Source organism: Bipolaris sorokiniana (genome assembly GCF_000338995.1).
Source record: "Bipolaris sorokiniana ND90Pr unplaced genomic scaffold COCSAscaffold_4, whole genome shotgun sequence".
Classification (NCBI taxonomy): domain Eukaryota; kingdom Fungi; phylum Ascomycota; class Dothideomycetes; order Pleosporales; family Pleosporaceae; genus Bipolaris; species Bipolaris sorokiniana.
Window position 1 is genome coordinate 1795138 of NW_006911898.1, and position 26251 is coordinate 1821388.

Consider the following 26251-nt stretch of genomic DNA (forward strand, 5'->3'; position numbering starts at 1 on the left):
AGTCTCTCGGAAACATTTGCAATAGTGCTTGTTGTGGTTGTTTGCATGGCGAGCTATCGACTTTTGTGTCGTGGAGGAATTACGCACCGAGGTTGGTGTGGTGGTGCTACTATAAGAGCTTTCACTGCCGTGTGTGTATCAATTTATCTCGGCATCGAGGTTGGTTGTGTACCGAACCAGACTTCTATCTTTTCGAAGTAGCTTATATAGAATCCTCTTGTCTCGGCCTTTTCTCCTTTCACTGCACTCCATCTCCTTCCTTCTTCAACTAGATTCTGAAACAAAGGAAGAACAACAAAGATGAAATACCTCGTCCCCACCCTCGCCTTCGCTGCCACAGCTGCAGCCCATGGCTACGTCTCCAACGCCACCATCGGCGGCAAAGACTACACCTTCTACCAGCCCTACCAAGACCCCTACACCACCGGCGTCAAACGCATCTCGCGCCCCATCCAGGGCAACGGTCCCGTCGAAGACGTCACGCTTTCCGACCTGCAATGCGGTGGCTACACTGCTGGCGGCTTCAAGGGATCCTCCCCCGCCGCCCTACACGCTGAGGCTGCTGCAGGCTCCGAAGTCAAGCTTTACTGGACGCTGTGGCCTGAGAGCCATGTTGGGCCTTCGATTACATACATGGCAAGGTGTCCCGATACGGGGTGTGATGCGTATATGCCGGAATCCAAGTACGTTTTCCCCCTTTTTTTTTCTCCGCCGTTGTTACATATGTACCAAGCGGATACGGCTGCTAACGCAGCGCTACAGTGCCGTCTGGTTCAAGGTCCAAGAAGAAGGACGCCAAGGCACATCTAACAAGTGGGCTTCCGATGCTATTCGCGTTGCGGGCGGATACCTTTCGTATACCATTCCCAAGTGCATTCCTGCGGGGTATTATCTTGTGAGGCATGAGGTGCTGGCGCTGCACTCTGCGTACAAGTATCCTGGCGCGCAGTTTTATCCGGGGTGCCATCAGCTTAAGGTTACTGGGGGTGGCAGCACGAAGCCGTCTGGTTTGGTGAGTTTTCCCGGGGCGTACAAGGGAACGGATGCGGGTATTGCGTATAATGCTTATACTGGTATGTTTAATTTCCTTAAGTTCGTTTTGGTGGGGAGAGTTGCTAAAATGTGTGCAGCGCAAACTTATCCTATTCCTGGACCGAAGCTATTTACCTGCTAGATGGTAGGGGAGAAAAGGGGGCGGTGAGGTTGTGGGGTGAGAGGAGAAGTGTATATAGAATGAGAGGTTGGCTGTAGATAGTTTTGCTTCTGTATATACTTTGGGGTTGTTAGAATGGATAGACGTGACGCTTTTTGACTGCTTACCTAGTTTGCTCTGTTCATCATAGTCATATCATGTATGCAATCGTGTCTATCGAGTTAGCACGCAGAGACATTGTGCACCCAGCATTCTCCTCCCACTGCTACTGTGTGTTTGTCTTCTTTCCCGCCTCTCGCGCATTATGCGCAGTTAACAATCATGCAAGTCCACCTCCTTCTTTCCACCCCTCAAACAGACCCTGATTCCTCGCTCACCCCACCCTTGTTTGGTGGATACTGTACAGATCATCTGACAGTTGCTCTACACATGAAAGTGGGCTATCCACGAAGCAGGGGTTATCCATAAAACGGGCTCTCCACGAAGTGGATTGTAGAAGAGGTGTGTGGTTTGAGAAGTGGGTTGCTCCAAGGCGCCTATGTAGTGTGCCTCACAAAGTGGATACAGAAGAAGTGGGGGAAGAAGTACAAAGAGTCACAAGAGACTTTCCCCTCGATACACGCATCCGGCATATACCATCCACGTAGCAGACAAGGATAGGTCGCCCTGCATTTTTGGGTGACGACTCCACTTCAAAGCTGTGTGTGGAGAGGGTTGTGATGGGGATGGGAATGTAGGAGTGGTGACTGCGTGTTTCCGCTCTATGTTTCTTCTTTTCCGGTCTGCGTTGATAGGATGGTAATGACTGTCCAGCTGCATTTCAACAAATCCCATACAACCTGCATAATACAATGCATCTTTTTTGAGAAACAGCGTTTGCAAAAAGAGACGTGTCTGTGTGTTCCCTCGTCTTACTGGACACTACCATCAACATAAGCATGATAAGCATCGGTCCTTTTTTTCCTGCCTTTAACGTATTTTCCTTGTTATGCAAACTTAAGAACCCGGAAAATATAGAAAATGTAGATCATGATCTTCAGTCGGAGGTCCGGTCGTTACAGTCATTTCGCTTCACTCTCATCAATTTCTGTGACTGAAGGGAAACTTTTTCTGTATGGAGGTCCGTTTGTCACAATTCTTTTGCTCCTGTCTTCTCAATGCATCAATCCCTGTATTACTAGCTGCTCTATGACATGAGATCTCTGCTTTTCGACTCTGACCCCGCAGGCTCTGTAGACGGGGTTGTTGACTTGTAGGTGAGAGCCTGGATAGTAACATAGAAACTCGGAGGAAACTGACCCATAGGCTCTTTTATTGATTATTTCGGCCACTTGGGTGGCTGGTGAGTGTGTGATGAGTTGAGCACATTGCATGTTGACATGGTACTAGCAGTAAGCTACAACGAATGGAAACGGGGGCTTCGTTGCCGTAGATTTACCGGACTACGACATACATGGAGCTTTTTGTGCTATCTGAAAAGGCATGCGGAACCGACGCCGCTTTCCGGTCACCCTGGGCCTAATCAAGAAATGTTGCATATGCTAGTCGGAGAGTCGAGTGGTAAAGGGCAAAAGGTGTCGCAGGTCCGCCATTGGGCAGCGCGCTACAGAATGCCACGCTGATCGTCGGCCCTAGCGGACGGGTCCGCACATGGTTTCGGCGGCTTTTTTTGAAACGGCCGAGTGCCTGAGGTATCTTCTGGAAGATGAAGCTCAGATAGGTTCGCTAAAGTGCATGGCGAGTCAGGATTGTCGCGGGCAGGCCGTGTACTTAGGAGTAGTTTGAGGGGCATTCAATGCTGCGGTACTCCCCTTTCTCTATCTCACCGTGACACCGACACGACTGAGAGGAAAGACCAGCCAGAATAGACTAGGTATTTGGCGTCATAGTATCAAAAAAGTCGCGGTCAAGATGATGTGAAGGCAAGGACGCTACTGACGAAGCTACTGAGCTCTTAGCATGCGATGATGCCCACAGTGGGGCGACCGAAATTCGCCTCTTTCTTCCCTAACTCGCATCTGCGCGAGCCAGTACCAAACACTGGCGGAGATTTACATACCGGATTGGGAGTTAGGATAGCTCTTGGGGACTTCGACCCTTGAATTGTCTTTATCCGAGGAACTACTCGGAGCATGTCAATGTCATGGGTGCAGCATCAAGCTCCCGTGATATCCGTTTACAGTCTGACAAACGTCTTAGGTGGTGCTGGGTACGTACTCCGGGTCAAGCCAACTTACTCGAACAGGGCGGCCGTGTGGCAGTGTGCAATTTCTCGGATGCATGGCTGGACAGCCCTCCCACCGCTCTTTCGGCTGCTGCCAGCAGCAACGAGGGGCATCGAAGGCATCACGGCATCGACGACATGGGCGATGCTTGATCAGGTGGACATGTGCATACTGGCTAGGCGGCGCTTCGGAGAATCGCTCACCGTAATACAGGCTTCAGAAGCGGCGAGGGCGCGCTACTACTGCCACTGAGGCCTGGAAGAGATGGGCTATTCTTACCGCGACAGTGCTGTGGCGCTCCTTAGGGCAGCACAGTGGCTACGCTTTTTGCTCTTTTGGTGACGTGGGACAGGCTCAGGACCGGCGCAATGGTAAGCAACAAGCAAAGTCCGGTACATGGTCCTTCACGCGGGCCACACGCACGTGTGTGCCCCATTGCGGGCATCCATCGCTTACGCTACTCGACCGGGAAATTCCACACTGGGCTGCAGCAGTTTCTGGGATGATCTGACCATGGCCATGACAAGAGGGGAATGTTGCTGTATGTACGCATAGAGAGTACTGCGTACGTACGTGGTGTGTAGCAGGGCGTTTCCTGCAGGCTCTCTGACACAATCTCACTCCACCATTACATTGCAGAGTATGTAAGGCCCATGGATAGTAGCCCCGCATCTGGGCGGGATATGCACGCAGACGCAGAGCAGCCAGAATTTCTGATATCATACATACCCGTCAACAAGCGCCTCGTCCTCGGCCATGATGGACACTCGCATCAGAAATAGCCGCCGCGGCCAATGGGCCTCGAGGGCCTCACCGCCTGGACTGAAGTTTTGCCACGAACTGTCAGGGGGAACCGGTTGCAGGCAGGCCGTGGTCGCGCCCTCGAGTCGTACCGCTTCCAGAGCCTCGCCCAAAGGCAAGCCGCATCTTCCTTTGCATTCGTCATAGCTTCTGATGACGGTGTTGGAGTGCGGCAAGTTCTTGGCCGAAGCCCTCGAGTAACTAAGCAAGCGCACCCGAATACGCGACGACAGAAGCCTGAGGTGTCGTGTCGTGTCGTGTCGTGTCGTATTATGCCGTTCAGGGACAGGCACAATGGACACGACAGCAGTTGACTCACCATCAGAGCCCCCATGAAACAGTGGCTTGCTGCGAGCAATTGGGTCTCATGCAGCTTCAAGAACAAAGACATGCTTCGATCGCTCGTTTCCTTCCGAGATGGATGGTAGATTATTCCCAGGGCTGAAGCAGACCCTGGTCGCTCAAAATGCAAGGTAAGGTAGGTAAACGGCCCGCCACTCTGGGTCGCCGAAGCGGGCAGCATTTTGCTGAGCACGCTCCTCTTTTCAAACGTCCGGCACCAGTCTTGGTACCCTGCGCAAATGACAGTACCGCAAATCCACGGTTGCTTCGCTGCGACTAGTATCCGCCGGCCCCTAGCAAGAGAGTGAGAAAATAAAGAGACTAACCCACATGGAGAAAGACAAGGCTGATTGACAATGTCCCATTTGTGCTCCTGATCGGCCCACTTTCTTACTTGCCTTTTTCCATGTTCACGCCCTTCTCAAGCAAGCAAGCAATTCTGCAGCACACTCGGCGCGTGTCATCATGTACACGCATATGTACTAATTACAGGCCTAACAGTATGTAAGTCAGTTCTCGCATCATGATGCTACTGGATAGTCATGGCCTGTGACTGCCAGCAGGGTTGGGCCCTTTGGCAAGCTAGCCCACGATAAAACCCACTACTCGCCTCCCCGTCCCTACCTTCACCTCCCCGACCACCATATCCCTACCACGTGCAGCAGTACACTTTCTGGCGCCGGGGGCTGGTGTGGGTCTATGCCACTGCTGTCAATGTCCCTAGTGTGTCTCCGCCAGTGACCCACAAACGTCTTTTACACACTTCTAAATCCCTTCTACGCCTTCCGTCACTGAGCCACCCTTCTACCTCACTCTCTCACCAAAATCTCATGTTCAGTCGTTGATGTCTTATTGACCATGGGTAATCCAGAATTCGGAAACAGAGGACCAGGTGCACAGTCCGGGGACGGCAAGGCACTCCAACCGACAATTTCATCTCAATCCTCCAGGACAACAGACGCGAGCAAGAACAATCAACTCCCCACCATGGCGACCATTGCAGACGACGACGACCGTCTTCTTGTACGCATTGGATATGCTCCTGTAAGTATCATGTTGTCTGGTCTCAATTCAAACTCCAATCTCACACTGCCCGCAGGTACTCCAAAGACATTTCTCAAGATGGTCCACAGTCTCATATGCCATTTCCATTCTCGGAGTGCTAGGTTCAGTACCTGCTACCTTTGGAGCTCCGATGTCATCAGGAGGACCAGCAACAGCCGTCTGGGCCTGGTTCATCGGTAGCATCATGGCCTATTGCATAGCCAGCTCAGGTATTATACTCCAACTTATCTCTTCACCACTGAAGCTAACAACCCCCTCTCTAGTTGCCGAATTAGTCTCAGCATACCCCACAGCCGGAGGAATGTACTATGTCACAAAACACGTTGTGCCCCCCGAGCACGTCGCTGCCTGGTCGTGGATCATCGGATGGTGCAACTTCCTCGGTCAAGCCGCTGGTGTTGCCAGTTTGGCCTACACCATCTCACAAATGATCTTAGCGACAGCGGTCATGCACACTTTAGATGGTGCGGGGCCAACCTTTGAACCGTAAGAGTAACACACCATTCTAGGCGACACACAGTAGTAGCTCACCGATCAATGCAGGAAAGCTTACCAGACGGTGCTCCTTGCCATTTTTGTGCTCTGCATGTTTGGCGCCATCTGCTCGTTCCCCACGAATTGGCTGCACCGCATTATCCTGTGGTTCGCCCCGATTAATAGTACGTTCGCCTAACATGTGTCCGCGTTTATGGTGGTGGTCGTGGTATTGCGGGGCAAAAAATAGAAGCTGACAGTAAGCCCAGTTATTGCATCAATCTGCATTTGCATCGCCCTGCTCATTCTCACACCCAATAAACAAAGCCCCAAATGGGTTTTTACTACCGTCATGGACGGCTCCGGATGGGGTAGCCAGGGTTTCTCATTCCTTCTCGGGTACGTTCGTATCGGTACTAAAGGTCGAAAAAAGTAATATGAAGCTAACTTGATTGTCGTGCAGCTTCCTCTCGGTTGCATGGACCATGACCGACTACGACGGCACTACGCAGTAAGTCAGCCCTATGGAAAACCCCAGACACGCATGCATGTATGCTAACCCTAGTTTCCTTCGTACAGCATGTCCGAAGAGACGCACGATGCCGCCATCCGCGGTCCCGTGGCGATTCGCGCTGCAATCCTCGTGTCCGGTGTCGTCGGCTGGATGCTAACCGTGACCTTTTGCTTCTGCATGTCCGACTACGACGCCATCATGTCGACGCCGACTGGTCTGCCCGTGGCCCAGATTTTCTTCAACGCAGGCGGTAAAACCGGTGGAACCATCATGTGGTTTTTTGTCATGCTAGTCCAGTTCTTCACCGGATGCTCGGCCATGCTGGCTAATGCACGCATGGCCTGGGCGTTTGCCCGCGATGCTGCGTTTCCTTTTTCAGAGTAAGTTCTTTTTGGATGCCCCTCCCTTTGCAACGAACCAACCCGCTTACATTCTTTTTTTTGAAGTTTCTGGAGCAAGGTTAATACGCACACGCACACGCCCGTCAACGCCGTCTGGCTCGTCGTCGTCTTCTGCAGCTGCCTCGACCTCATCGGTATCGGAAGCACACTAACCATCACCGCCATCTTCAACATCACCGCGCCCGCCCTCGACATTAGCTACATCGCCGTCATCATTGCTCACCGATGGTACGAAGGCCGCGTCGTCTTCCACCCAGGCCCGTACTCCATGGGCAAATGGAGCAAGCCCGTCAACGCCATCGCCGTCACATGGGTCATCTTCATCAGCGTCGTCCTATTCTTCCCGACCGTCCGCCCCGTGCGTGTCGATAACATGAACTACGCCATTTGCGTCGCCGCGTTCATCGGATTCTTTAGTACCGTCTGGTGGTATGCGGGTGCGCGCAAGAAATATACAGGACCCAGGACCAGCGATACGATTGATATGCTACCCCCCGAGGACCCAGAGGAGATTTTCAACGACTACGATAGTCCGTAGACTGTGGCTTTCGCTTTTTCTTCGTCTTTTTTTAATATCTCGATCGCGCGCATATGCTAGGTGCGGATATCTGGCTTTAACGACCTTCTTTACGACTCCTAGTTCAAAACAAAAAGGGGAGAATCCGTGAAACTCTTTCCTCAGGCGGTTGTTTTGTTCATACATGATCATTGTCATCATATTTTGGGCGTTATCTGGCGGAAGTCCCCTTGGACGTTTGCATTAGTTCTTTTTTCTTCTTCTTCTCTTGCACTTGTTGGGCTATTCAAAAATGGGTGGGTATGAAAGGATCTTAGACGTATTGTTGTTTTTCTGCATCTGCTTTTCATGCGGTTCGTATATTCCCCCTCATCCCCTTTTCTATTTCGCACACGCCCGCTTTTGTTGTAAAGCAAACAAGCATGCAAGCACAAAGTATTTGTATAGATCGAAAGATACCCCCTTTTTTTTTTTCTTCTTCTTTGTTTGTTGAGATAGTCTTTTACATAGAGGTTTACTTGGCAATATATTGTATTAGTTCTTATATTTCTTCCCATAATGCGTGGACTTTCTAAGGTGCACATGTGTATGTTTGATGGTTATGCAACTACTAACCTTACTAGTTATAATTTTTTTGGCTTTTTCTTTGCTTTTTGGTTCGATACGCATTGCTTTTTCCCGTTTGCTTGGCCTTGGCCCCTTGCCCTTCTCCCCACCCCGCACTACAATCCCATAGTTCACATACCCCTATCACACACATCGTCCCCTTTATCCATATTAAGATACCCCCTTTCTTCTCTCCCATTTCTTCGAAGTCTCATTTTCTCGTCTTTTTCTTCCATCTCCCAAGTTTTTTCTTATCCCCGTTGACGCTCAACGCTAGTCACACACCGATCTGCAAATCCCCCCCTTCCACTTGCATGTGCATGGCAAGCGTAGATGCAACATGTATATCTTTTCCTTTCCCGTGGGATGGGGCCGCATGTGTAGGTGCATGGAGTGTACCGTTGGAGGTGGTTGAGGTGGGTAGGTGGATAAGTATGAGCGAGCGAGCGGGCGGGAACAATAGATGCATATGCGATGGGGATGGAAGTGTGAAGGATGCGAGTGAAGAGATAGAGTAAAAGAGCGGGAGGGGGAAGCGGGTTTAGACGGGGAGAAGAAAGGGAAAAGAGAAAGAGCAGGTGAGGCAACAGCCGGATGCTCGTGCATGTAGTTTACATTCTGCGTCTAGTATTGACCGGTGTATGAATGAAGCGGGTAGTATGTATGTAGACTTACCAACCCCTACCTTTTGTTGATCCCTTTTTTTTTGCATTGTTGAGTGGGTTTACTAGTACTGTTGGTGAATGTGTTGGTGTATCTTGGGAGGCGGATTTCTCCCCTTCCCCTGAAAAAAAATGAAGATGAACTTGTATGTAAACAGCATCTATGTACGTGGGTGTATGTGTGATGGATTGATATATATTACATACTTTTGGGATAGCGATACTGTCCTTTTGATGATGGGAGAAGTCGTTGTATCGCGTCATTCCCGCATGTGTCTGAATAGTTTATACATGTAGCTTGAAGTAGCTTTGGACTCGATGTGGTAGGTAGTATAGAGAATGCAAGTACTAGAGGCATTTGTAAAAGGGGTGGGATACTCGGGTTTGGGTAGGTTGTACGTATAGCGTTTCAATAGGAGTAGTACTTACGTCTCGTTTCTTCATTTCCTTGTTTGCTAGGGTAAAGGGGGAAAAGAAAGCAGGCTCGCCATCTTCCCTCCTTTTCCCGTCCCATTATCGCCATGCATGGGATTCCCGCATATTCCCCCATAAACAAGAAGCAAAGGACATGGCAAATCTTAGCACGATACTTCTAATTACCACCAAACATATTCACCCTAGAAAAACCAATCATGGTCCGGGGTAGGAAAAGGCAATATGTACTATGCGAGTAAGCTAATACAAGAGAAAAAAGCAAGTTTGCATCTCACGCACATCCACACCGGAAATTTTAATATATAGTTTTAATTTTTCAGTATAAAAAAGAAGAAGTTAGGTATACTGCATCCTCAGGGTTCCTCAAAAGTAAACATCAACCCGAGGGAAACCCCACTTCCACCTGAACATAACAACTACTCATCACATACCCAAAACACTTTTCTCCCTCTACATCAAGAGTGAACGAAAAGGTCATCAGCCCGAGAAACAAAAAAAGAAGAACAAGCAGCGGAAAATAAGGATACTTTTCCCATTTCCCGTGTCTCCCTTCAGATATAGCTAAGCAAAGTAGAAAGCTAAGCTTGCAAACGTGATTTTGTGAACATAGAGAAAAAAAGATGGAGAAAGAGAATGAAGGTAAAGGGGTGAACAGAGGTCGGTTGGATAGGTACAAGTCGAAAGAAGTTGGTAAAGGAATACAAAGAAAATAAAAATGATGGGGGTGATCAAAAGAGTGAAGCATTATCGACATCAAGTGGACCAGCCTCTTTTGTTGTATGTGGAAAACCGCGCGCCCATCTGGTCTCTCGCTCTCGTCCGGTTCGTCGATGGTTGATATATTCTGCCGTTAAATGTCGTTGCGTGTCGAGTTGAATTATGGTGTTTTTTCCTTGTAGTTTCGGGGGTTTGGTTTGTTTAGTTTTCCCTGCATGTGTTGCAAGACCCCTAGGGGTCCGACACGCATGAGCTCTAGCTTTTGTACAGCAAGAGCACACAACTTTGTAGAACGTTGTACAGCATCTTCCCCGGGTACCACAGCGTTGTAGTGATATTTTTGAACGGCCAAAATGCCGTGACATTGTCGTCCATGTATTAAAAGCGATGTAGCGCACTGCGCATACAAGCCGTTTAAGATCGTCCGGTGCCATTGCGACCAATTTCCTTTATTCTTATGGACGGCATGACGCTGAAACGTTTGCTGTTGATGGTGCTTGACGACTTCGCAGAGGAAGGCGACGAAGCATAAACGTATTCGCCGTCTACATATTGCGCCTCGCTGATGAAGGTAGTGCGCTTCTCGCGGCGCGTGTAGCGCTGTTCGAGGCGGTGCAGCTCAAGGCCTGGACGCAGATGTTAGTCATCTCAATGCTGATAAGACGCTTCACGACAAAAACGGGGTCTATATGAAGCAAAGCGAGTCGAGGCGAGACATACGAGCTTGAAGTTTCTCGAAGATACCCATGCTGAAGTTTTGTGTAGAGTTTATCGTGGCTTACGATAGTTGCGCCGAGAAGTGTTGTGTGTGTGTGAAGTCGAGGAATACCAAGGAGCAAGATGTAGTGCAAAACGTGGCACGGATAAAATGTCGGAACCCACTTGATGACCGCGTCCCTGTTTGGATGATGCAGGTGGTGTATCAGAGTGATGTGGGTATGTAGGAAGATGGTGACGAATCAGTTGGCGGCTTCGACGGTGCACTTCCGGTGAGTGTATTTGCCGGGGAAAAAATGGGTGGGATTGCGTCAAGTGGAAGAGCGAGCAAACAAAATCCGGGGCGCGGTAGGGCCGGCGATATGGTTTAAGAGAGAGAAATGGCTGGTAACAGACGCAAGTGCTCAGGTGCCGTTGTTGGGGCACGGGAGGAGGACTAGGCGTTCCAAGTTTCATGCAATGCCGGTTCTCGAAGGCCAAGTCTGATAAATACGGGCTAGTGAAGCCGAAGGACGCAGACAGACCAAGCCTATAGCAGAAGGAGTTCCGGTGTCGAAGCTTAGTGAGTCGTGGGCCGCTGTGGCCGAGAGGCCGTGTTGCAGCGTCCGTCTTTTTCGCCATGGCAAGTGACGGTGCCTGCGTGACACGGCAGAGGGAGTCGGAGACAGGCTGCGAACATGAGCTGTTGCGCAATTCTTCGGGACGAGAGGATAAGTGGACGATCATCACCCGCATGGCCGGACAGAGGGTTGGTTGGTGGCTGCCGAGTCAGGCCCCTTCACGTGGAGGACTGGGGGGGATTCCAGACACAGACACAACCGATGCCGCCACCACCCACTCGCTTGGCTTCAGTGCCGACGCTCGTCCCAAGGGGCTCGCTTCGTTGCCTCTCCCAACGGCATCTCATCCTTGTCCAGCCTGCAACCTCTTCACCCGAACCAGAGACTTGCCTGTCAAGCCAATACATACAATATGCGCCTCTTGACTCACTGTTGCTGTCCTCGCTGTTACTGCGGGCCATAGCCACACGCCACGCAACCATCATGCTGTAAATTTCTTATATACGTCTAATCTTCTCCCATGCTCCGTGCTCCACCACAAAATGCCAAAACCCCCTTATTACGCACAGCATCCCTAAGGCACCACACGCGATTCGGGCACTGACCCATCCACAATCGCCACAGCCCCAACATTGCCTGCATCCGCTGAGCCATTGAGCAGCGAAATTACAGAAATCACATCAGACGGCTCAACAAGATGCCAGCTCGCCAGAGTCTGCTTCGAACTCGCTCCAACAGTCACTGAAAACACATGATCCGTGGGCAGCTTCGACTGGCGCAGCGATCGGAACATGTCTGCCACCATGGTCAGCAAATGAGCAATGCCATTAGGGGCACAAGACAAACCTTCATCTGTGAAATCATCGCCCATGCAGAGAACAAACTCGGGCGCTTTCCCGGGCCCTTCACCATACTCCTCGACGAGCCTCTTGGCAATCTCTCCCTTATTGACAAATCTTGGACGAACCTCGAGGTTGGCTTTGCCCGTCATCACCTCGACCTCGTACTTCTTGGCCACGGTCCTCTCCAAATGCTTTTGGCATTCACGTGCCTGGAATGCACCGTACTCGGGGTCGGCCCGGCGATAGTGCCAGGTCAGTGCAATCTTCTTACGCTCCACAAACGAACCTGTCGACTCGGTCAGTAAAACATGGTCCCATCATGCACAAAAGCGACCTTACCCTGTGTTCTCTCTGTGTAGTGCTGGAAGATGTCGAGGACCTCCGTTTGCCAAGTCATATCCGTCGTCTCGGCTAGGTTCTCCCACTCCTGACACCGTGGAGGCCGCATGAAGCTACCGTGCTCAGCACTGAGACCAAGCTCAGGAATGTGGCCCATCCACTCGTCCAAGAACGCCTGGTCTCTGCCACTGATGATCCAGACAGCATTGGTAGGGTCGGCTGCCAGCGTCTTCAGAGTTCGGATGACGCGGTCAGATGGGATAGCTGCTTGTGGGTCCTTGACAATGGGTGTCAGAGTGCCATCGTAGTCGAACATGAATAATCGCTTCTTTGCCTGCCGGTACTGGAACAGAAGCTTAGCCCGGTCCAGCGCTGGGGTAGCAAAAGTCTGGTCAAACGACGATAGGTTCGTCATCAGTCTCTTCAAGTAGTTATTGGTCCACGCCTGAACATTGTTCTCTACAACGTGCTTGTAAAGTTGTGCATGTGTCTGTGCACGCTCTGCTTCATCCTGCTTGAGCGCTTTATTGATGGCATCGGCTACTCCGCTCATGTCCCACGGATTGATGTGGCTTGCACCACCGAGGGAGCTTGACGTTCCGGAGAATTCGGATAGGATAAGCGGACCGTGGTTGTCCTTTTGACAGATGATGTACTCCATGCTTGTCGTGTTCATACCGTCACGTACACTGGTAATGAGACCAATGTCCGCGATTCGGAGCAGAGCAAAGTACTCCTCACGAGAAAGGTACTGCGGGAAGTGACGGACAGGCGTAAAGTCCAGAGTACCGTACGTGCCGTTGATCTTGGCTGCCAAATCCGAAATCTTGTTGACGACCTTTTCTTGTGCACCGTCGCTCTTGTCCGTGTGGAGACCGCTGGGACTAGTGACCTGGATAAGAACCACTTTGCCCTGCCACTCTGGGTACTTCTCCAGGAAGAGTTGGAAAGCCTGGAGCTTTTGCACCACTCCACGGACCGCATCCAGCCTGTCGCGGCCGACAATGAGCTTCTTGCCCGCATACATTTCCCTAATGCCCTTGACCTTTTCGTCAATTTCTGGATCATCGAATGCTTGCCGTTGCGTCGAAACCGCATTGATGCCAATAGGAAAGACGTCTACGGCTACGTGAGCGCCATAGGCATCAACGCCCTCGGATGATGAATCAAAGCCTAGAATCCTAGTGCAGCAAGAGGAGAAGTGCCGTGCGTAGCTGTACGACTGGAAACCAATCATATTGGCGCCTAGCACACCTTCTAGAACCTCTTTGCGCCTACTAAGACAGCGGTAGAACTCGCTACTGGGGAAAGGAATGTGAAGATAGAAGCCAATGTAGATGTTTGGCAGACGTTGGCGGAGCAAACTTGGCAGAAGCATGAGATAAAAGTCATGTACCATGACAATGTCTCCTGGACTGTAGATTTCAAGGATTCGGTCTGCAAACAGCCTGTTCATGCGGTAGTAGTCGGCCCATGATTTCCGCGCTGCACGCCCGTCGGCTGGCTCGTTCTGCTTGTAATGGAATAGTGTGTAGAGCTCGTGCTCAGCATAGGTCCTCCAGTGGCTTTGGCTCTTGAGAATGTATTCATCCTTGCCATCATCTACTTCATCGACAAGCCACACTGGCACAATCTTGCCGCCGTGGTCGCGCTCGAGCTGCTTTTCCAGTCGCCCTCGGTCGTCGGAGCCGATTCGAAAGCCGTTCGAGACTTGGGTTGTCTGGTTCGGATTCTTGGGGTCAACGGGAATGGGCGCGGCAGCCTTATTCGTAGGCATCTGCGCAGCCGTGGCGGCGGCCGACGTGGCATGCGAGATCTCTCCTGTCCATCCGACAAGCGTGTGGTTCCAAGGCGATGAGGTGGAAGCAAGATATGAGAATGAATCAAAAAGAGCAGAGGTTCCTCGTCGTGGCTTGAGCTCCCAGTCGTTGCCTGGAGAGTAGCCGATAGTGTAGGGTATGGCAAAAGTCGCACTGATGACACGACCGCTGAGATTGAGGCCAGGATGCGCAGCACGCGGATCCACGTCTGCCAGATTGTGCTTGGGGGCCGAGCCAGGGGTATCGCTCAGCTTGCTCTTGACTTCTTCCCCGGTTTGCGCGCCTGCTGCCTCCTCTGCCTGGGGCCCCGCACCGTCGGCTCTTTGCTGGTTGGAGAAGTATGAGTTTGCGCTCCACGAGGGCCCGGGCGTGGCCGTCTCGGGGTTAAAGGGCAGGCTGCTGTTCTCTTTCTTGTCGGCGGACTCGTCAAAGTAGGCGGTCTTGCCAGAGAGGTGGACGCCGGGGGTGACGGGTACATTGGTGATGTCGGGATGGAGTGCGGGGTGAGTGCTTTGTTGGGAAGCGATTGGAGGTCGCTCAGGCTTGCCATCTGCGGTATCTGTAGGGGCGCTCATGGCGATTGTAGGCTGAGTACCTGTTGCACTATATCAAAGGGTTAGATATCGATAAGCTACGAGGGCTGGTAAGGCCGGAAGGATTGCGGTTGGGTGATTTGAGGTTGTATGGGTTATTGGCAGAGAGGAGAGGACGGTTGACGGGACAGACAACACGAGGCACGCTGCAGAAGACAAAACCTCACTTTGGTGGCTATCTGTAGTGGTGGTAGGGGAGAGATGACGGAGGGAGAGAGGGAGGCGCGCGGTAGTGGGGACGTACCAAGGACTATGACACTGGCGCGGGGCAGATTGTGCAAGTCACAGCAGGGCAAACAAGAGGCTCTGGGATGAGGAGAGGGAGTCAACAGAGGTGGCAGATGTGTTGAGAAGCTCACAGAAGCCCGACGAGGGCAATGGGGGGAGAAAAGCTGGCTGGCGGTGGGATGGTTCATGCCCCACCAACCACGGCTGTGACGTTAGAGCCGGGGGACCAGGGCACCCAGTGGCTGCTGGGCTGCTGCATTCCCATTCCCATCATGGTCGAGCCTCGACATTGACACGCGCGCTGCCAGCTTGACCGCTCTGCAAAGGTTTGCTAGGCCGGTCAACATGATGTCAGGCCATTTTCATATGGCAATGCGCAGGTGGGCCTTGACATGTGCAGCCGGTGGAGCGGCGTGGACGAGGCTGGGACTAGGGTGGGTGTAGGAATACTATGTGGATGCTATTCTGGCGACTTTGCGATACAAACGTCGCAGCCAGATGCAGCCAATGTTGGGCCGGCAATGGCCAGCATGCCCCCCCCCCCAGCACAACCGCCCCAGCAGCCCCAGCAGCCACACTCGATGCCGCGGGAGTGCCTGTCCGCCCAAACAGGACTAGTGCCCTGGCAGCGTCAGCAGTTGTGCATATCGTTCTTCAATTCACCCACCCACTGCACACCTACCGCTATCGTTCCCTTGCTGTCGCCCACTGCCCCCGCTGCCTGTCTCCCTATGCAGCACTCGCGCGCACACCTGATATGCCGCGCCCATAACCGCTTCACCCCGACAATTGCCCTGTGGGAACATTTTGTCGGTCCCCACCTACCACAGCGTTTTTCCTCGACTGCGACCGCACCCGCGCAACATGTCCTCGACAACGGTCCAACTACCACTGAGGTGGTTGCAAATGTCCAAGAGGACAATGGCGCCCAGCAGTCGGAGACGGAGGCGCAGCAAACAATAGAAAAGCCCAGCGCAGGGTCGGCACCCCACGTAAGGAAGATGACCACAGTCAAAGGACGATGGCTGCCAGAAAAGGCCCAGGTATCAATTGCCAAGAACAAAGTAGCAAAGCACACCCGCCAGGAAGAGTCGCTCACTGGGCCCGAGAAGCTGTTGGCTACAGCAAGAGAGGCGTTTGCACAGTCAAAGGAATACAAGGGCGTTGTTGTCCAGCCCATGGTCAGCACAATAGCTATCAAAGAGAGTTCGTTGCCGTGGTGTCTGGATAAGACTGCGCGGGACAAATCGGCCATGGATTTGTTGGTGTAGCCTCAACCTATAATGCTAAATCATCCCTCTGACAAGATCCTCCAGGCTAGACAAGGAAATCGAAAGATTCTACAAATACGCCATGCCCAAAGACTATGAGCGGATAGCCAGGCAACACGTCATCCAGCAAGTGCGCAACCATGTAAAACAGGTCTCGCCAAAATACGATGTACAAGTCTTCGGCTCGGAACGCAACGGTGTAGCTTTTGCTACCTCAGACATTGACTTTCGTCTTATGCAACCGTCGTGGGTCGCCGATCCTGCCATAGACAGACTACCACCAGCAAAGAATGAGCAAGCTAGAAGACTCAAAGTTCTTCTTAACCTGTTTCACCGTATTTTTAAAACGCACAAGTCATACTTTTTATCTACTCTCCGTCACGCCCGCTACCCCCTCATCACCGCCCAAGACTGCAACTCGGGCCTGGACGTCCAGATTGTCTTGTCCAACGACACATCAATGTCAACCGCCATGATGAAGCATTACATGGACGAGATTCCCTACCTGTGCAGATTGTACTACGTAGTCAAGACCATCTTCAGTATCCGCGGCTTATCAGACGTCTTTCGGGGTGGCTTCGGTTCATACTCCATCTTCATGATGTTAGTGGCCAGCATCAAACATGCACCCCACGAACGACAAGACGCAGCTGGTGCACTCCTCAATTTCCTCCGTTTCTACCGCGACTTCGACACTACGAAATACGGTATCTCGATTGACCCCGTAGAGTTATTCGACAAGACGCAACATCCCGTCGTCACCAAACCAGTCAAAGAAAAACTCGATGTAAGATGAAGGCCCCTCCCCCACCCCGCTATTACATACCCTGGCATCCGGGTTCGGACCTGCTGACAATGTGCGTGCCCATTAGAACGGAACAATGAAACCCCTGCCCCCATACATGCTCTGTCTGCGCGACCCGGCCGATGAGACAAACGACCTCGGCCGGAAAGGCATAGCCATCAAGCACGTCCAAGCAACATTTGCCCACCTGCATAGCCAGCTGGTCGATGACATCAAGAAGAACACGCGACCATCCCTGCTCGGCCCGCTCGTCGGCCCTTCCTACATGCTCAACTACAAGCCCCGCGAGAAGCTGCAGGATTACGGCAGGCGCCTACAGCTCGAGGAACAAAAGACTCTGGCTGCAAAGGCAAAGGCAATCAGAGACGCAGACAAAAAGGTCGAGTCAGACTACAAACCCATGGCCCCTTCACAGGCCAGCATACATAGTGTCGAGTCTGCTAAGCCTTTCCAAAAAGAGCAACAGATTCCTGCCATATAACAATACTACCGTCTTTTTGCATCAAACAACCCATCCTGCACTGTTAGCATTGCCCGTGTTACATCAAAAATAAACACTCATATGTAGCACAAAGAGAAATGCACCTGTTCTGCTAAGCGTCTTGATAGCAAGTACTATGAAACCCATCCAGCATGCATGTCGTAGAACAGAAAACTCCCCTCAATCACCATGCCGTAAAAGGTATGTGTTCTTGATGATCATCCTTCCTCACACTCGTTGTATCCATAGCAGATCCTGACAAAAAGATGCTCTCCTGCTTCCCTTTCCTACTCTACTACTCTCCTCTCGATCTCTCTAGATGGCATACTTCCTAGTCCACTCACGTGCCGTCGATTCGTAGCGAGACCGGTCAGTCTTGTACACATGTGCAATCTCGGGAACAAGCGGGTCGTCAGGGTTCGGGTCTGTCAACATCGAGCAGATACTCAACAGCACTAGGCAGATATGTCAGCAATGGCTTAGTCCAAAACGCCGTCATCCTCCAACAACATACCCTTTGAGATGGTCAGAGCAGGGCTCCACTGGTCTCGCAGAATGTCCAAACAGATGCTGCCATTGGAGTTGATGTTGGGGTGGTAGATGCGGGTGGTGAAGTTAACCTTCGGGGGCTTGAAGGGGTAGTCGGTCGGGAAATGGATCGCTAGGAAGAAGACTCCGCCAGAATATGGTGAGTCACCCTGCGTCTGTTAGTTGCTGCATGTGCTAGGGGATGCCGTGCCGGGCTAAAAAGGCCTTAGGGAGTGGCAGAATCAAGGGGCGGACGTACGGGACCCATGATGGTTGCTTGCCAGTGAAACTGCAGTGATAGTCAGCATATTAGTGTCCAGCACAGTTTGCTTGCCCACGGCCATGTTGGCAAGAACGTCTTGCGCAGGTGTTGTGTGCAAAGAGTGACGTACCAGATCATCTCCGATAGGACCAGCTGAACAGGAGGAGGGAGGGTCACTACGAGTGCCATGTTAGCCAAACGTCTCAACTGTATCTGTGCCGGGCTGTGAGGCTGTGAGGCTGCGAGACTACGCAAACTGTGTCTTGTTTGCTACAGCACTCCGCAATCCGGCGGCCATCATGCGAGCCCAAGTGCGAGCCTCGTGCCGGGAGGGGGAAAGGGCGGCTATGCCACGCACCGACCGAGATCTGTGAGCTCCTTGTTGATGCGCTTGAGAGCCATGGCTACTGTGTGTGGGCGGTGTGGGTGGTATGGGTGGGTCGAGCGGTATCGCGGTAGTTGCGGTAAAGAGAGTCGGTGGTGTTGAAGAGTTGAAGTGGGATGTCTGCACAGACAAGGCGGTTAGTTAGCGGGGGGTCCAAAGAAAGCAAGTGTGGCGTCTCAGCGGCGAGCGCGCCTCCGCCACGCAACTTGACGTACCTGTGCCTTTTCACGTATACAAGTAAAAGACAAACGGCAAAGGTGAGTGTGGAGGAAATGTGACTGGGCTGAGCAGGGGCGGTCGCATTTATCATGTGTCGGGACCAACCGCAGGAGGCGAGACAAGCCCAGCCGCCCAACTGTCACTGCCCACAAAATTCACCGAACCATGACTGCGCAGAAGCCACTTTTGGGTGGCAACCTATCGAAGGCTGCAGAAGATGCATCACAGCTGACATTCACGGCTCTTCCTCTTCACTCACCCACCACTATCCAATAGCATCACTCACTCGTCAAACGGTCGTCGTAGTGGCGACCTGCGCTGTGGCCACAAGGAGTCAGGATATGATACTTGCTGCGTTCGAGGCGAGCGTCCGTCGCCTCAGGGTCTGGCATGCCTCTACTACTACTACTGCATACCTCCAAACAAACACCATTTCCCTATACGCTATGCTACATGTAGTTGGATGATACCTCTGCGTAAACATTTTGGTCGTGCAGCAACGTCAAAGCAAGCCAAGCATGATGATTTACAATAAGATACCCTAATCAACAGAACGCCTGCAGGCCGGTAATTGCTCGACCTAGAATCAACGCTACGCAATGTCAGCCAATATCCCAGCAGCTTCATCATGGACACTTACAGTGGATATCGCTCTGTCCTTCATACGTCTGCGTCACGAACAGATTGGCAACGTGCCGTCCGATGCCGTATTCGTCTGAGACTGCGTTTCCGCCAAAAATCTCCTGTAGTCTAGTCATGGTCAACTTGTGCTGTGCACACACATGCTTGTTATAACTTACGTCCGAGCGTTGACCAAGGCACGATCGCAGTTCTGTCTCTTAATCATGGAAATCATCTCGGGTGCAGCCTTGCCCTCATCCTTGAGTCGTCCAACCTGATGAGCCGCGAGAATTCCATACGCAGCATCGGTCGTAGCATCAGCTAACTTCTTCTGCACAAGCTGGTATTTGGCAATTGGGTTGTTCTTGAATTGCTTCCTCTCTAGTGCATATGTGCGTGCTCTAGCGATGCAGTCTTCCAAGGCACCCATAGTACCCCACGCGATACCATATCTTGCCGAGTTTAGGCAGCTAAAGGGCCCTTTCAGCCCCTCCACCTCTGGAAACATGTTTGCCTCGGGAACTGGGCATTCATCAAGCTGAATCATGCCAGTGATGGATGCTCGCAGTCCGTTCTTATTCTTGATTGGTGGGGTTTCAAGAGTACCTGGTGGACACTGGTCGCGCTCAATGACAAACCCCCGGATCTTGCCTGTGCTTTCTAGTTTTGCCCACACGAGCAGGACATCGGCAATGGGCGAGTTTGTAATCCACGTCTTTGAACCGGATAGCGAGTAGTAGCCTTTCTTTGACGGGTGCTCCTTTGCAATCGTCTCCATGGACCCAGGGTCTGATCCGTGATTAGGCTCAGTAAGACCAAAGCAACCCAGCAATTGACCCTTTGCCATCTTTGGTAGGAGACGTTCTTTGAGTTCTTCAGACCCAAACTCTTCAATGCCACCCATAGCAAGCGAGCTCTGGACAGAGTAACCCGAACGGTACCCTGAGTCAACCCTTTCGACTGCTCTGGTGATCAGACCACCGGCCACACTGCTGACGCCGGCACACTCATAGCCTTTGATAGTTGCACCAAGAAGGCCGAGCTCGCCCATCTCTTGAATGATTTTCCTGTCAAAGTCTTCATTGCGGTATGCCTCTGAAGAGTGTGTTAGCCAAGTGTACGGGTAAGTTGAGCATCTCATGTACCTAGCACTCTTGGGAGCATGCGCTCCTGGCAATATGACTCCGCAGTCTCGGAAATGGCTTGCTCTTCTTCGGTCAATAGGTCGTTTGCCTTGAGTGGATCCTGCCAGTCAAAGGCCACGGGAGCATGTAGATTTCGCTTCCTGATAGCTGCGATCGGGGCCGGGGTGCGCAATTGCCTGGAGGCATGTCTATATACTGGGCGGAGCATTTTGGGATGATGTATGACAGTCGGGTAAGGATCTAGAAAGAAAAAGGAATTGTTATATCCGGAGAGGAGAAGTTATCCGTCGTCGGCTTAGATCCGCCTCGGAAACTCCATAACCGCGGTTCGGAAGCACTCCGCAGTGGCAAGAGACCACGCATCATCCCGTCAAGCATGTGGGCATGGACATTTGATTGTCCAGGTCCCTGCTAATGTTTCAAATGTCGTGCAGAATACCCATGTGCCACATGCAGTTCACAAGGCCTCCATAAGCGATTACAAGCAATATGTGGGGTAATCACGCCAAGCAATTCTCACCGTGATTGCGCGCCATAGGACGCGGACGCGACGTGACGATCGTCTGCGTCACCTTCCAGCCTCCGTGCAATTGCCTACGCTTTCACACTCAACATCGTCGGTTGAATACCACAAAACCAACACCTCCGAAAAAATACACACTACACTCAGCCGCAATGGGTATTAAACACCTCTACCAGCTCATCGAAGAGCATACACCAGAGGCAGTCAAGAAAGGCGAGATCAAGAACCAGTTTGGTCGTAAGGTCGCCATAGTACGTCCAAGATAACCATTTTGTATCATATCAGTCACTAATTTGGCCAGGATGCGTACGTCGATGCAAACATACCATGACTTACGAAACCTGACAGTGTGTAGATCTATGAGCATCTACAGTTTTCTTATCGCAGTCCGCTCCGATGGCCAGCAACTCATGAGCGAAACGGGCGAGACCACATCACATCTCATGGGTCTGTTCTACCGCACAATGCGTATGGTCGACAACGGCATCAAACCCCTTTACGTCTTTGACGGTGCTCCACCCAAGCTCAAATCCGGCGAGCTTGCAAAGCGATTCCAGCGCAAGACTGAAGCACAGGCTGCAGCAGAGGAAGCAAAGGAGACGGGCACGGCTGAGGATGTCGAGAAGTTTTCGCGACGAACAGTGAGGGTGACAAAAGAACATAACGCGGAGTGTCAACAGTTGCTCAAGCTCATGGGCATCCCGTACATTGTTGCGCCAACCGAGGCCGAGGCACAATGTGCTACGCTGGCCAAGGGAGGAAAGGTGTATGCCGCTGCATCAGAGGATATGGACACATTGACTTTCGCATCGCCAATTCTGCTACGACACTTGACCTTCAGCGAGCAGCGCAAGGAGCCTATTCTAGAAATCCATCTAGACAAGGTGCTTGAGGGCCTGGAAATGGACCAGAAGCAGGTACAACAGGTTACATCATATCAGATGGTTTTATACTCACAGCTTCCAGTTTATCGACCTGTGTATCCTCCTCGGCTGCGATTACCTCGACCCCATCAAGGGCATTGGTCCCAGCACTGCTCTCAAGCTCATCCGTGAGCACAAGGATCTCGAGGGCGTAGTCGAGCACATCAAATCACAATCTTCCAAGAAACTCACCATTCCCGACGACTGGCCGTTTGCTGATGCGCGACTTCTCTTCCTCGAGCCCGACGTGCTCCCTGCCGACGCTCCAGAATGTGACTTCAAGTGGGAAGCACCAGATGTGGAGGGACTGGTCAAGTTTTTGGTAGAAGAGAAACATTTCAACGAGGACAGAGTACGGAATGGAGCAGCCAAGCTGCAAAAGAATATGAAGACAGCGCAGCAGAGTAGGCTGGAGGGCTTCTTCAAGCCGATTGAAAAGACTGCAGAGGAGAAGGCTACGTTGAAGCGCAAAGCCGATGAGAAACTCGAGCTCAAGAAGAAGAAGCAAAAGGAGACTGCAAAGGCGAAAAAGGAGGCCAAGGCCAAGCCGAGGACTGCTGGTTAATGAGTCGGGTTGGGATCTGCAAGCACATGCCGATGTTTGAGGCAAGGGAAAAAGGGCGTTTATGGGATTGTGATACCGATAGGCAATGGCGTTTGTATCAGATGTATGCACATGAAATGCTCGTAGGCGAGTTCGGTCTGTACGACACAATGTTTGCCATGATACGTGGCATATGTTCTTTTGAACAAAAATAAACAATATATCCTAATTTGCTGTAGAACTGTACCGGAGATAGTTGCAGGTCTAGTATAGAGACAATATCGATGCCTTTAAAAGATGATTCGGCAATCTGGTCTAGTATGTTCCCTACGCACACAAATAGTTTATATGCTCCACCTCTCCTTTCCTTATATCCACCATCATCACGTCATTGAACCCATCCCACGTACCATGATATCTAACCGTCGTCCGCATGCAGGACAAATAAAAGGACTCAAGCGCTTTTACATCCCGTAATCAACATGTGCATATGTGCCGTTTCACTTCAACTGCGCATTTCTTTTATTTCTCTACGAAGTAATGTTACACGGGGTTGGGAGCTGATACTTCTCTTGGCTCGGTCCGGGTTAGGGCGAGCAAGATTAGGTGAAAAGCTTCCGTGAGGTAGTTGTCTGACGATACAGTGGAGGAGTTTGACAATCCCTAATCTAGTATTCGATAGACTAACAGGTAACAATCTTGTTAAGTAAAGTAACTAGTAAGAAAGTACAATTTGAGTTGACCACAACGAGAGTAATAATGAAATCCATCCATCCTTATGTCCTCATTGCTTTCAATCCTGCCATCCCTATATGCACTGCCATCCCGGATGGCCAGCCTTGGCGGAATGTAGCATCACGTGACCTCGAACCACGCGATGATCATTATCTTCTGACGTAGACGTCTATAGGTCCTCAGCCTTCTCGTCTCTTGTCAAGGAGAGAATCCTTCTTGTTACTTGTAACAAATAATTGCTAGACCAAATAGTGCGACAAGGACACGTGAAAACACTACTTTCTAGTGGGTATTTCTTTTTCTTCCTTACAGACGATGTTTTGCATAGAGTGAATCATGACTATTGTTTCCGACTATACTCAAGTTCTGGACTCAGCTGTAACAAAGGCAACAAAAAAATAGAGTCACTAGTTTGAATACAAAGGAATACATACTTAATCCACGTAACGGAGAAAGGCGAGAAAGTGCGAATATCATATTCCCGGAGCGTCCGAGACCCAAACCTACAGGTCAGGGAAAAAGCAAACTGAAAAACTGAAATCACCCACACTTCTATCCCGAATATTTGCAATACCTCCTCGATCCCCAAGTCAATATCGCCCCATCCGTACGCGCTCCCTGGGCAGCAACATGCAGGCACTAACATCACCAAACCAAACCAGATCAACCAACCAGAAAAATCTCTAGCCCACCACCTGAAACTTTCCTCCCCTCCGCGGAGTACACTTCCCAACCATTTGCAGGAATCCCGGGGAATGTGTGGGGGAAAAATTGTCCCTAACTGTAACCACGGTACGAGAGCTGTGCCCTCCAAACACCCCCCAAAATAGGAAAAGCGTGCTTGCTCGCTCGAGACAGAGACAGACAGAGAGAGACATCCCTCGCGTTTTCTTACCTTGCTGGAAATTAAACTTTGGTTTGCTAGCTAGCTCAGCCAGCCCGGTCCAGTTAAGAGGGAAACTAAAAGAAAACCACCAGCCCAGCTAAGCCCTCCAGTTCAAACCAACACACCAGCTAAGCCAATCAAGCTCAGAAAAAGGGTATCAGCTATAAAGTAGACCAAGTAGTTCAGACCATTAACCTACCTTAGCTCAGCCCAGCTAGCTAAGCCAATGCTGAACAAAGGCGTGTCCGAGATTTTTATTTTATTTTTCAGTGGGAACAATGACGCCAGAAATGCGCAGGTACACCATGTGGTAGTCCATAAAAAAAGCAAAAAAGGGATATAACAACAAGAGAGAAAAAAAGAAATTTGTATTGTTTGGTTCTTGCTATCGTGCTTGAAGAAACTTGGTACATGTCAACGGCATACTCCGCATCCAAAGAAAAAATGTAGTTAACAATCCCCGTAGCAACAATGAATAGAAAGAAAGGAAGGTAGAAAGACGATCGTTTATGAGTCATCTCGGGGATAAGAGCCACATGGCAGAGATCATCGCCACTGGGGCACTGAGTCGAGGCAGCATACTATACGGTGGATACGAGGAGCGAGAGAAAAAGTGTCAGAGCGGAAGAGAGCGAACGCATGTTCTAGTGTAAAATCTCGGATAAGTTGTCAGCGATTTAAGATTGCGGAATGCGTAATATACTTTCCCACCTCGTGAGATCATCCAGAGCTAAGGCATTTTAGCGTGGGGGGGAGAGGGGGAGAGATGGGAGAGAGAAAGAGGGGTGGCGATTATCAGTTTCCAAGTGAGGAATGTGATGCGGGCAGTGGGTGTTTATTTGCACACGCCCTATCCACGCTATGTGCATGAGTATGCAGAGAATACGATAGTTATGAAAGGTTGTTTAGTTAGCATTCCTCTCTCCTTCCCCCTCCCCGCCGCCGCCCGGTCGGGTCGGAGAAAAGGGAAAAAAGTGATAAACACAGGGTCTAAATCTTAGTACACGAGGGAAAAGGTCTTATTAGACGAAAACACAAAAGTGTATACATGTAAAACATGGCGATTCTCGCGGGCATGCCGTGTGGCAAGGGTTCGAGCTGGTTCAAAGTTTCCAACCGGGTAAACCACAGCTGAGAAGAGGCAAGGGAGGGCGAGATGGGGAGGGGACCCCTACACAAAATTTAAGCGTTTGTGATACGCATATGCGCGGAATAGGACGTTTTTCTTGCCCTGAGGGAGGGGGAGAAGAGAAAAAACATTGCGCCAACTTCAGGGAGTAAACGGCTAGAACGGCTTGTAACGAACGGTTGTTTGTGCCCGGTTCCCCCGCATCCCTTGCGCAAGGTCATCTTGTGTGTGTGTGTGGCTTGAAAGGCGCTAAGGGGTCCAGCGGATTGCGCGTGCTGAAGTAACGTTGAAAGTCTAACGTGCGGGATCAGTAAGCTGGCCGGAATAGTAAGCTGGCCGCCCCACCAAACTTAACGCGACGCTCTACACCACCACCACAATGCCGCGACAACAACGCTCTATACAGACTTCTCGTGAAGGTAGAATAAGTCTTGCTATGGCGTCCTATTATAATAATCTAAAACAATCTATCTACTCTCTCGCGAAAGCGTACGACGTGCCAAAATCGACGCTCTAGACACGCCTCCGCGGTATCCAGCCACGATCAGAGGTTCCGTCTACTAGGCGTAAGCTATCACCTGTCGAGGAGCAGTCTCTTATTTAGTGGATTCTAGAGCTAGACTGACGAGGCTTTCCACCCCATATCATTGACGTGCGACGAATGGCAGACGCGTTACTCGCTGCGCGTGGCTAAGATCCACCTCCACAACCTATAGGCAAGAAATGGGTGTTACGCTTTATCCAGAGCCAGCCAGAGCTTCAGACAAAGTGGAGTAGGCGACT

General features: G+C 51.1%; 11 protein-coding genes across 11 annotated transcripts; 5 read left to right on the forward strand and 6 right to left on the reverse strand.

Moving 5' to 3' along the window:
• The first annotated feature begins 122 nt into the window (after positions 1 to 122).
• On the forward strand, positions 123 to 1311 carry COCSADRAFT_113409 (glycoside hydrolase family 61 protein). The gene is made up of 3 exons (XM_007699918.1): positions 123 to 683; positions 763 to 1073; positions 1131 to 1311. Exons 1-3 carry the CDS (start codon positions 301 to 303, stop codon positions 1172 to 1174), a joined length of 738 nt encoding a protein of 245 aa, XP_007698108.1. The 5' UTR covers positions 123 to 300; the 3' UTR covers positions 1175 to 1311.
• Positions 1312 to 3107: 1796 nt separating this feature from the next.
• COCSADRAFT_24769 (uncharacterized protein) lies at positions 3108 to 4136 on the reverse strand (the record flags this gene model as incomplete). The annotated part of the gene is given in 6 exon segments (XM_007699264.1): positions 3108 to 3193; positions 3213 to 3274; positions 3391 to 3525; positions 3582 to 3647; positions 3835 to 3939; positions 4108 to 4136. The coding sequence occupies 6 exon segments, from the start codon at positions 4134 to 4136 to the stop codon at positions 3108 to 3110; spliced, it is 483 nt and encodes a 160-aa protein (XP_007697454.1).
• A 1193-nt stretch (positions 4137 to 5329) lies between these two features.
• COCSADRAFT_179923 (uncharacterized protein) lies at positions 5330 to 7876 on the forward strand. The gene is made up of 8 exons (XM_007699919.1): positions 5330 to 5565; positions 5621 to 5795; positions 5850 to 6072; positions 6130 to 6245; positions 6330 to 6459; positions 6524 to 6571; positions 6640 to 6954; positions 7021 to 7876. The coding sequence occupies exons 1-8, from the start codon at positions 5380 to 5382 to the stop codon at positions 7511 to 7513; spliced, it is 1686 nt and encodes a 561-aa protein (XP_007698109.1). The 5' UTR covers positions 5330 to 5379; the 3' UTR covers positions 7514 to 7876.
• A 2450-nt stretch (positions 7877 to 10326) lies between these two features.
• COCSADRAFT_169590 (uncharacterized protein) lies at positions 10327 to 10660 on the reverse strand (the record flags this gene model as incomplete). The annotated part of the gene is made up of 2 exons (XM_007699920.1): positions 10327 to 10538; positions 10633 to 10660. The coding sequence occupies 2 exons, from the start codon at positions 10658 to 10660 to the stop codon at positions 10327 to 10329; spliced, it is 240 nt and encodes a 79-aa protein (XP_007698110.1).
• Positions 10661 to 11424: 764 nt separating this feature from the next.
• COCSADRAFT_35195 (glycosyltransferase family 20 protein) lies at positions 11425 to 15154 on the reverse strand. Its single transcript, XM_007699413.1, has 4 exons — positions 15028 to 15154; positions 12371 to 14793; positions 12036 to 12317; positions 11425 to 11984 (listed from the first exon to the last, which is right to left on the reverse strand). The coding sequence occupies exons 2-4, from the start codon at positions 14763 to 14765 to the stop codon at positions 11764 to 11766; spliced, it is 2898 nt and encodes a 965-aa protein (XP_007697603.1). The 5' UTR covers positions 14766 to 14793; positions 15028 to 15154; the 3' UTR covers positions 11425 to 11763.
• Positions 15155 to 15742: 588 nt separating this feature from the next.
• COCSADRAFT_84996 (uncharacterized protein) lies at positions 15743 to 17568 on the forward strand (the record flags this gene model as incomplete). Its single annotated transcript, XM_007699921.1, has 3 exons — positions 15743 to 16278; positions 16328 to 17069; positions 17155 to 17568. The coding sequence occupies 3 exons, from the start codon at positions 15743 to 15745 to the stop codon at positions 17566 to 17568; spliced, it is 1692 nt and encodes a 563-aa protein (XP_007698111.1).
• A 315-nt stretch (positions 17569 to 17883) lies between these two features.
• Positions 17884 to 18760, reverse strand: COCSADRAFT_84926 (uncharacterized protein; the record flags this gene model as incomplete). Its single annotated transcript, XM_007699922.1, has 5 exons — positions 17884 to 18023; positions 18083 to 18266; positions 18356 to 18385; positions 18489 to 18534; positions 18717 to 18760. 5 exons carry the CDS (start codon positions 18758 to 18760, stop codon positions 17884 to 17886), a joined length of 444 nt encoding a protein of 147 aa, XP_007698112.1.
• A 504-nt stretch (positions 18761 to 19264) lies between these two features.
• On the reverse strand, positions 19265 to 21161 carry COCSADRAFT_188979 (uncharacterized protein). Its single transcript, XM_007699923.1, has 4 exons — positions 20729 to 21161; positions 19763 to 20678; positions 19603 to 19712; positions 19265 to 19554 (listed from the first exon to the last, which is right to left on the reverse strand). The coding sequence occupies exons 1-4, from the start codon at positions 20934 to 20936 to the stop codon at positions 19508 to 19510; spliced, it is 1281 nt and encodes a 426-aa protein (XP_007698113.1). The 5' UTR covers positions 20937 to 21161; the 3' UTR covers positions 19265 to 19507.
• A 41-nt stretch (positions 21162 to 21202) lies between these two features.
• On the forward strand, positions 21203 to 23026 carry COCSADRAFT_35197 (uncharacterized protein). The gene is made up of 4 exons (XM_007699414.1): positions 21203 to 21502; positions 21553 to 21557; positions 21607 to 22168; positions 22218 to 23026. The coding sequence occupies exons 1-4, from the start codon at positions 21404 to 21406 to the stop codon at positions 22737 to 22739; spliced, it is 1188 nt and encodes a 395-aa protein (XP_007697604.1). The 5' UTR covers positions 21203 to 21403; the 3' UTR covers positions 22740 to 23026.
• Positions 23027 to 24523: 1497 nt separating this feature from the next.
• On the reverse strand, positions 24524 to 25003 carry COCSADRAFT_301278 (uncharacterized protein). The gene has a single exon (XM_007699924.1). It carries the CDS (start codon positions 24855 to 24857, stop codon positions 24606 to 24608), a length of 252 nt encoding a protein of 83 aa, XP_007698114.1. The 5' UTR covers positions 24858 to 25003; the 3' UTR covers positions 24524 to 24605.
• Positions 25004 to 25847: 844 nt separating this feature from the next.
• On the forward strand, positions 25848 to 26184 carry COCSADRAFT_84143 (uncharacterized protein; the record flags this gene model as incomplete). The annotated part of the gene is made up of 2 exons (XM_007699925.1): positions 25848 to 25964; positions 26098 to 26184. 2 exons carry the CDS (start codon positions 25848 to 25850, stop codon positions 26182 to 26184), a joined length of 204 nt encoding a protein of 67 aa, XP_007698115.1.
• Between the last annotated feature and the right edge of the window lie 67 nt (positions 26185 to 26251).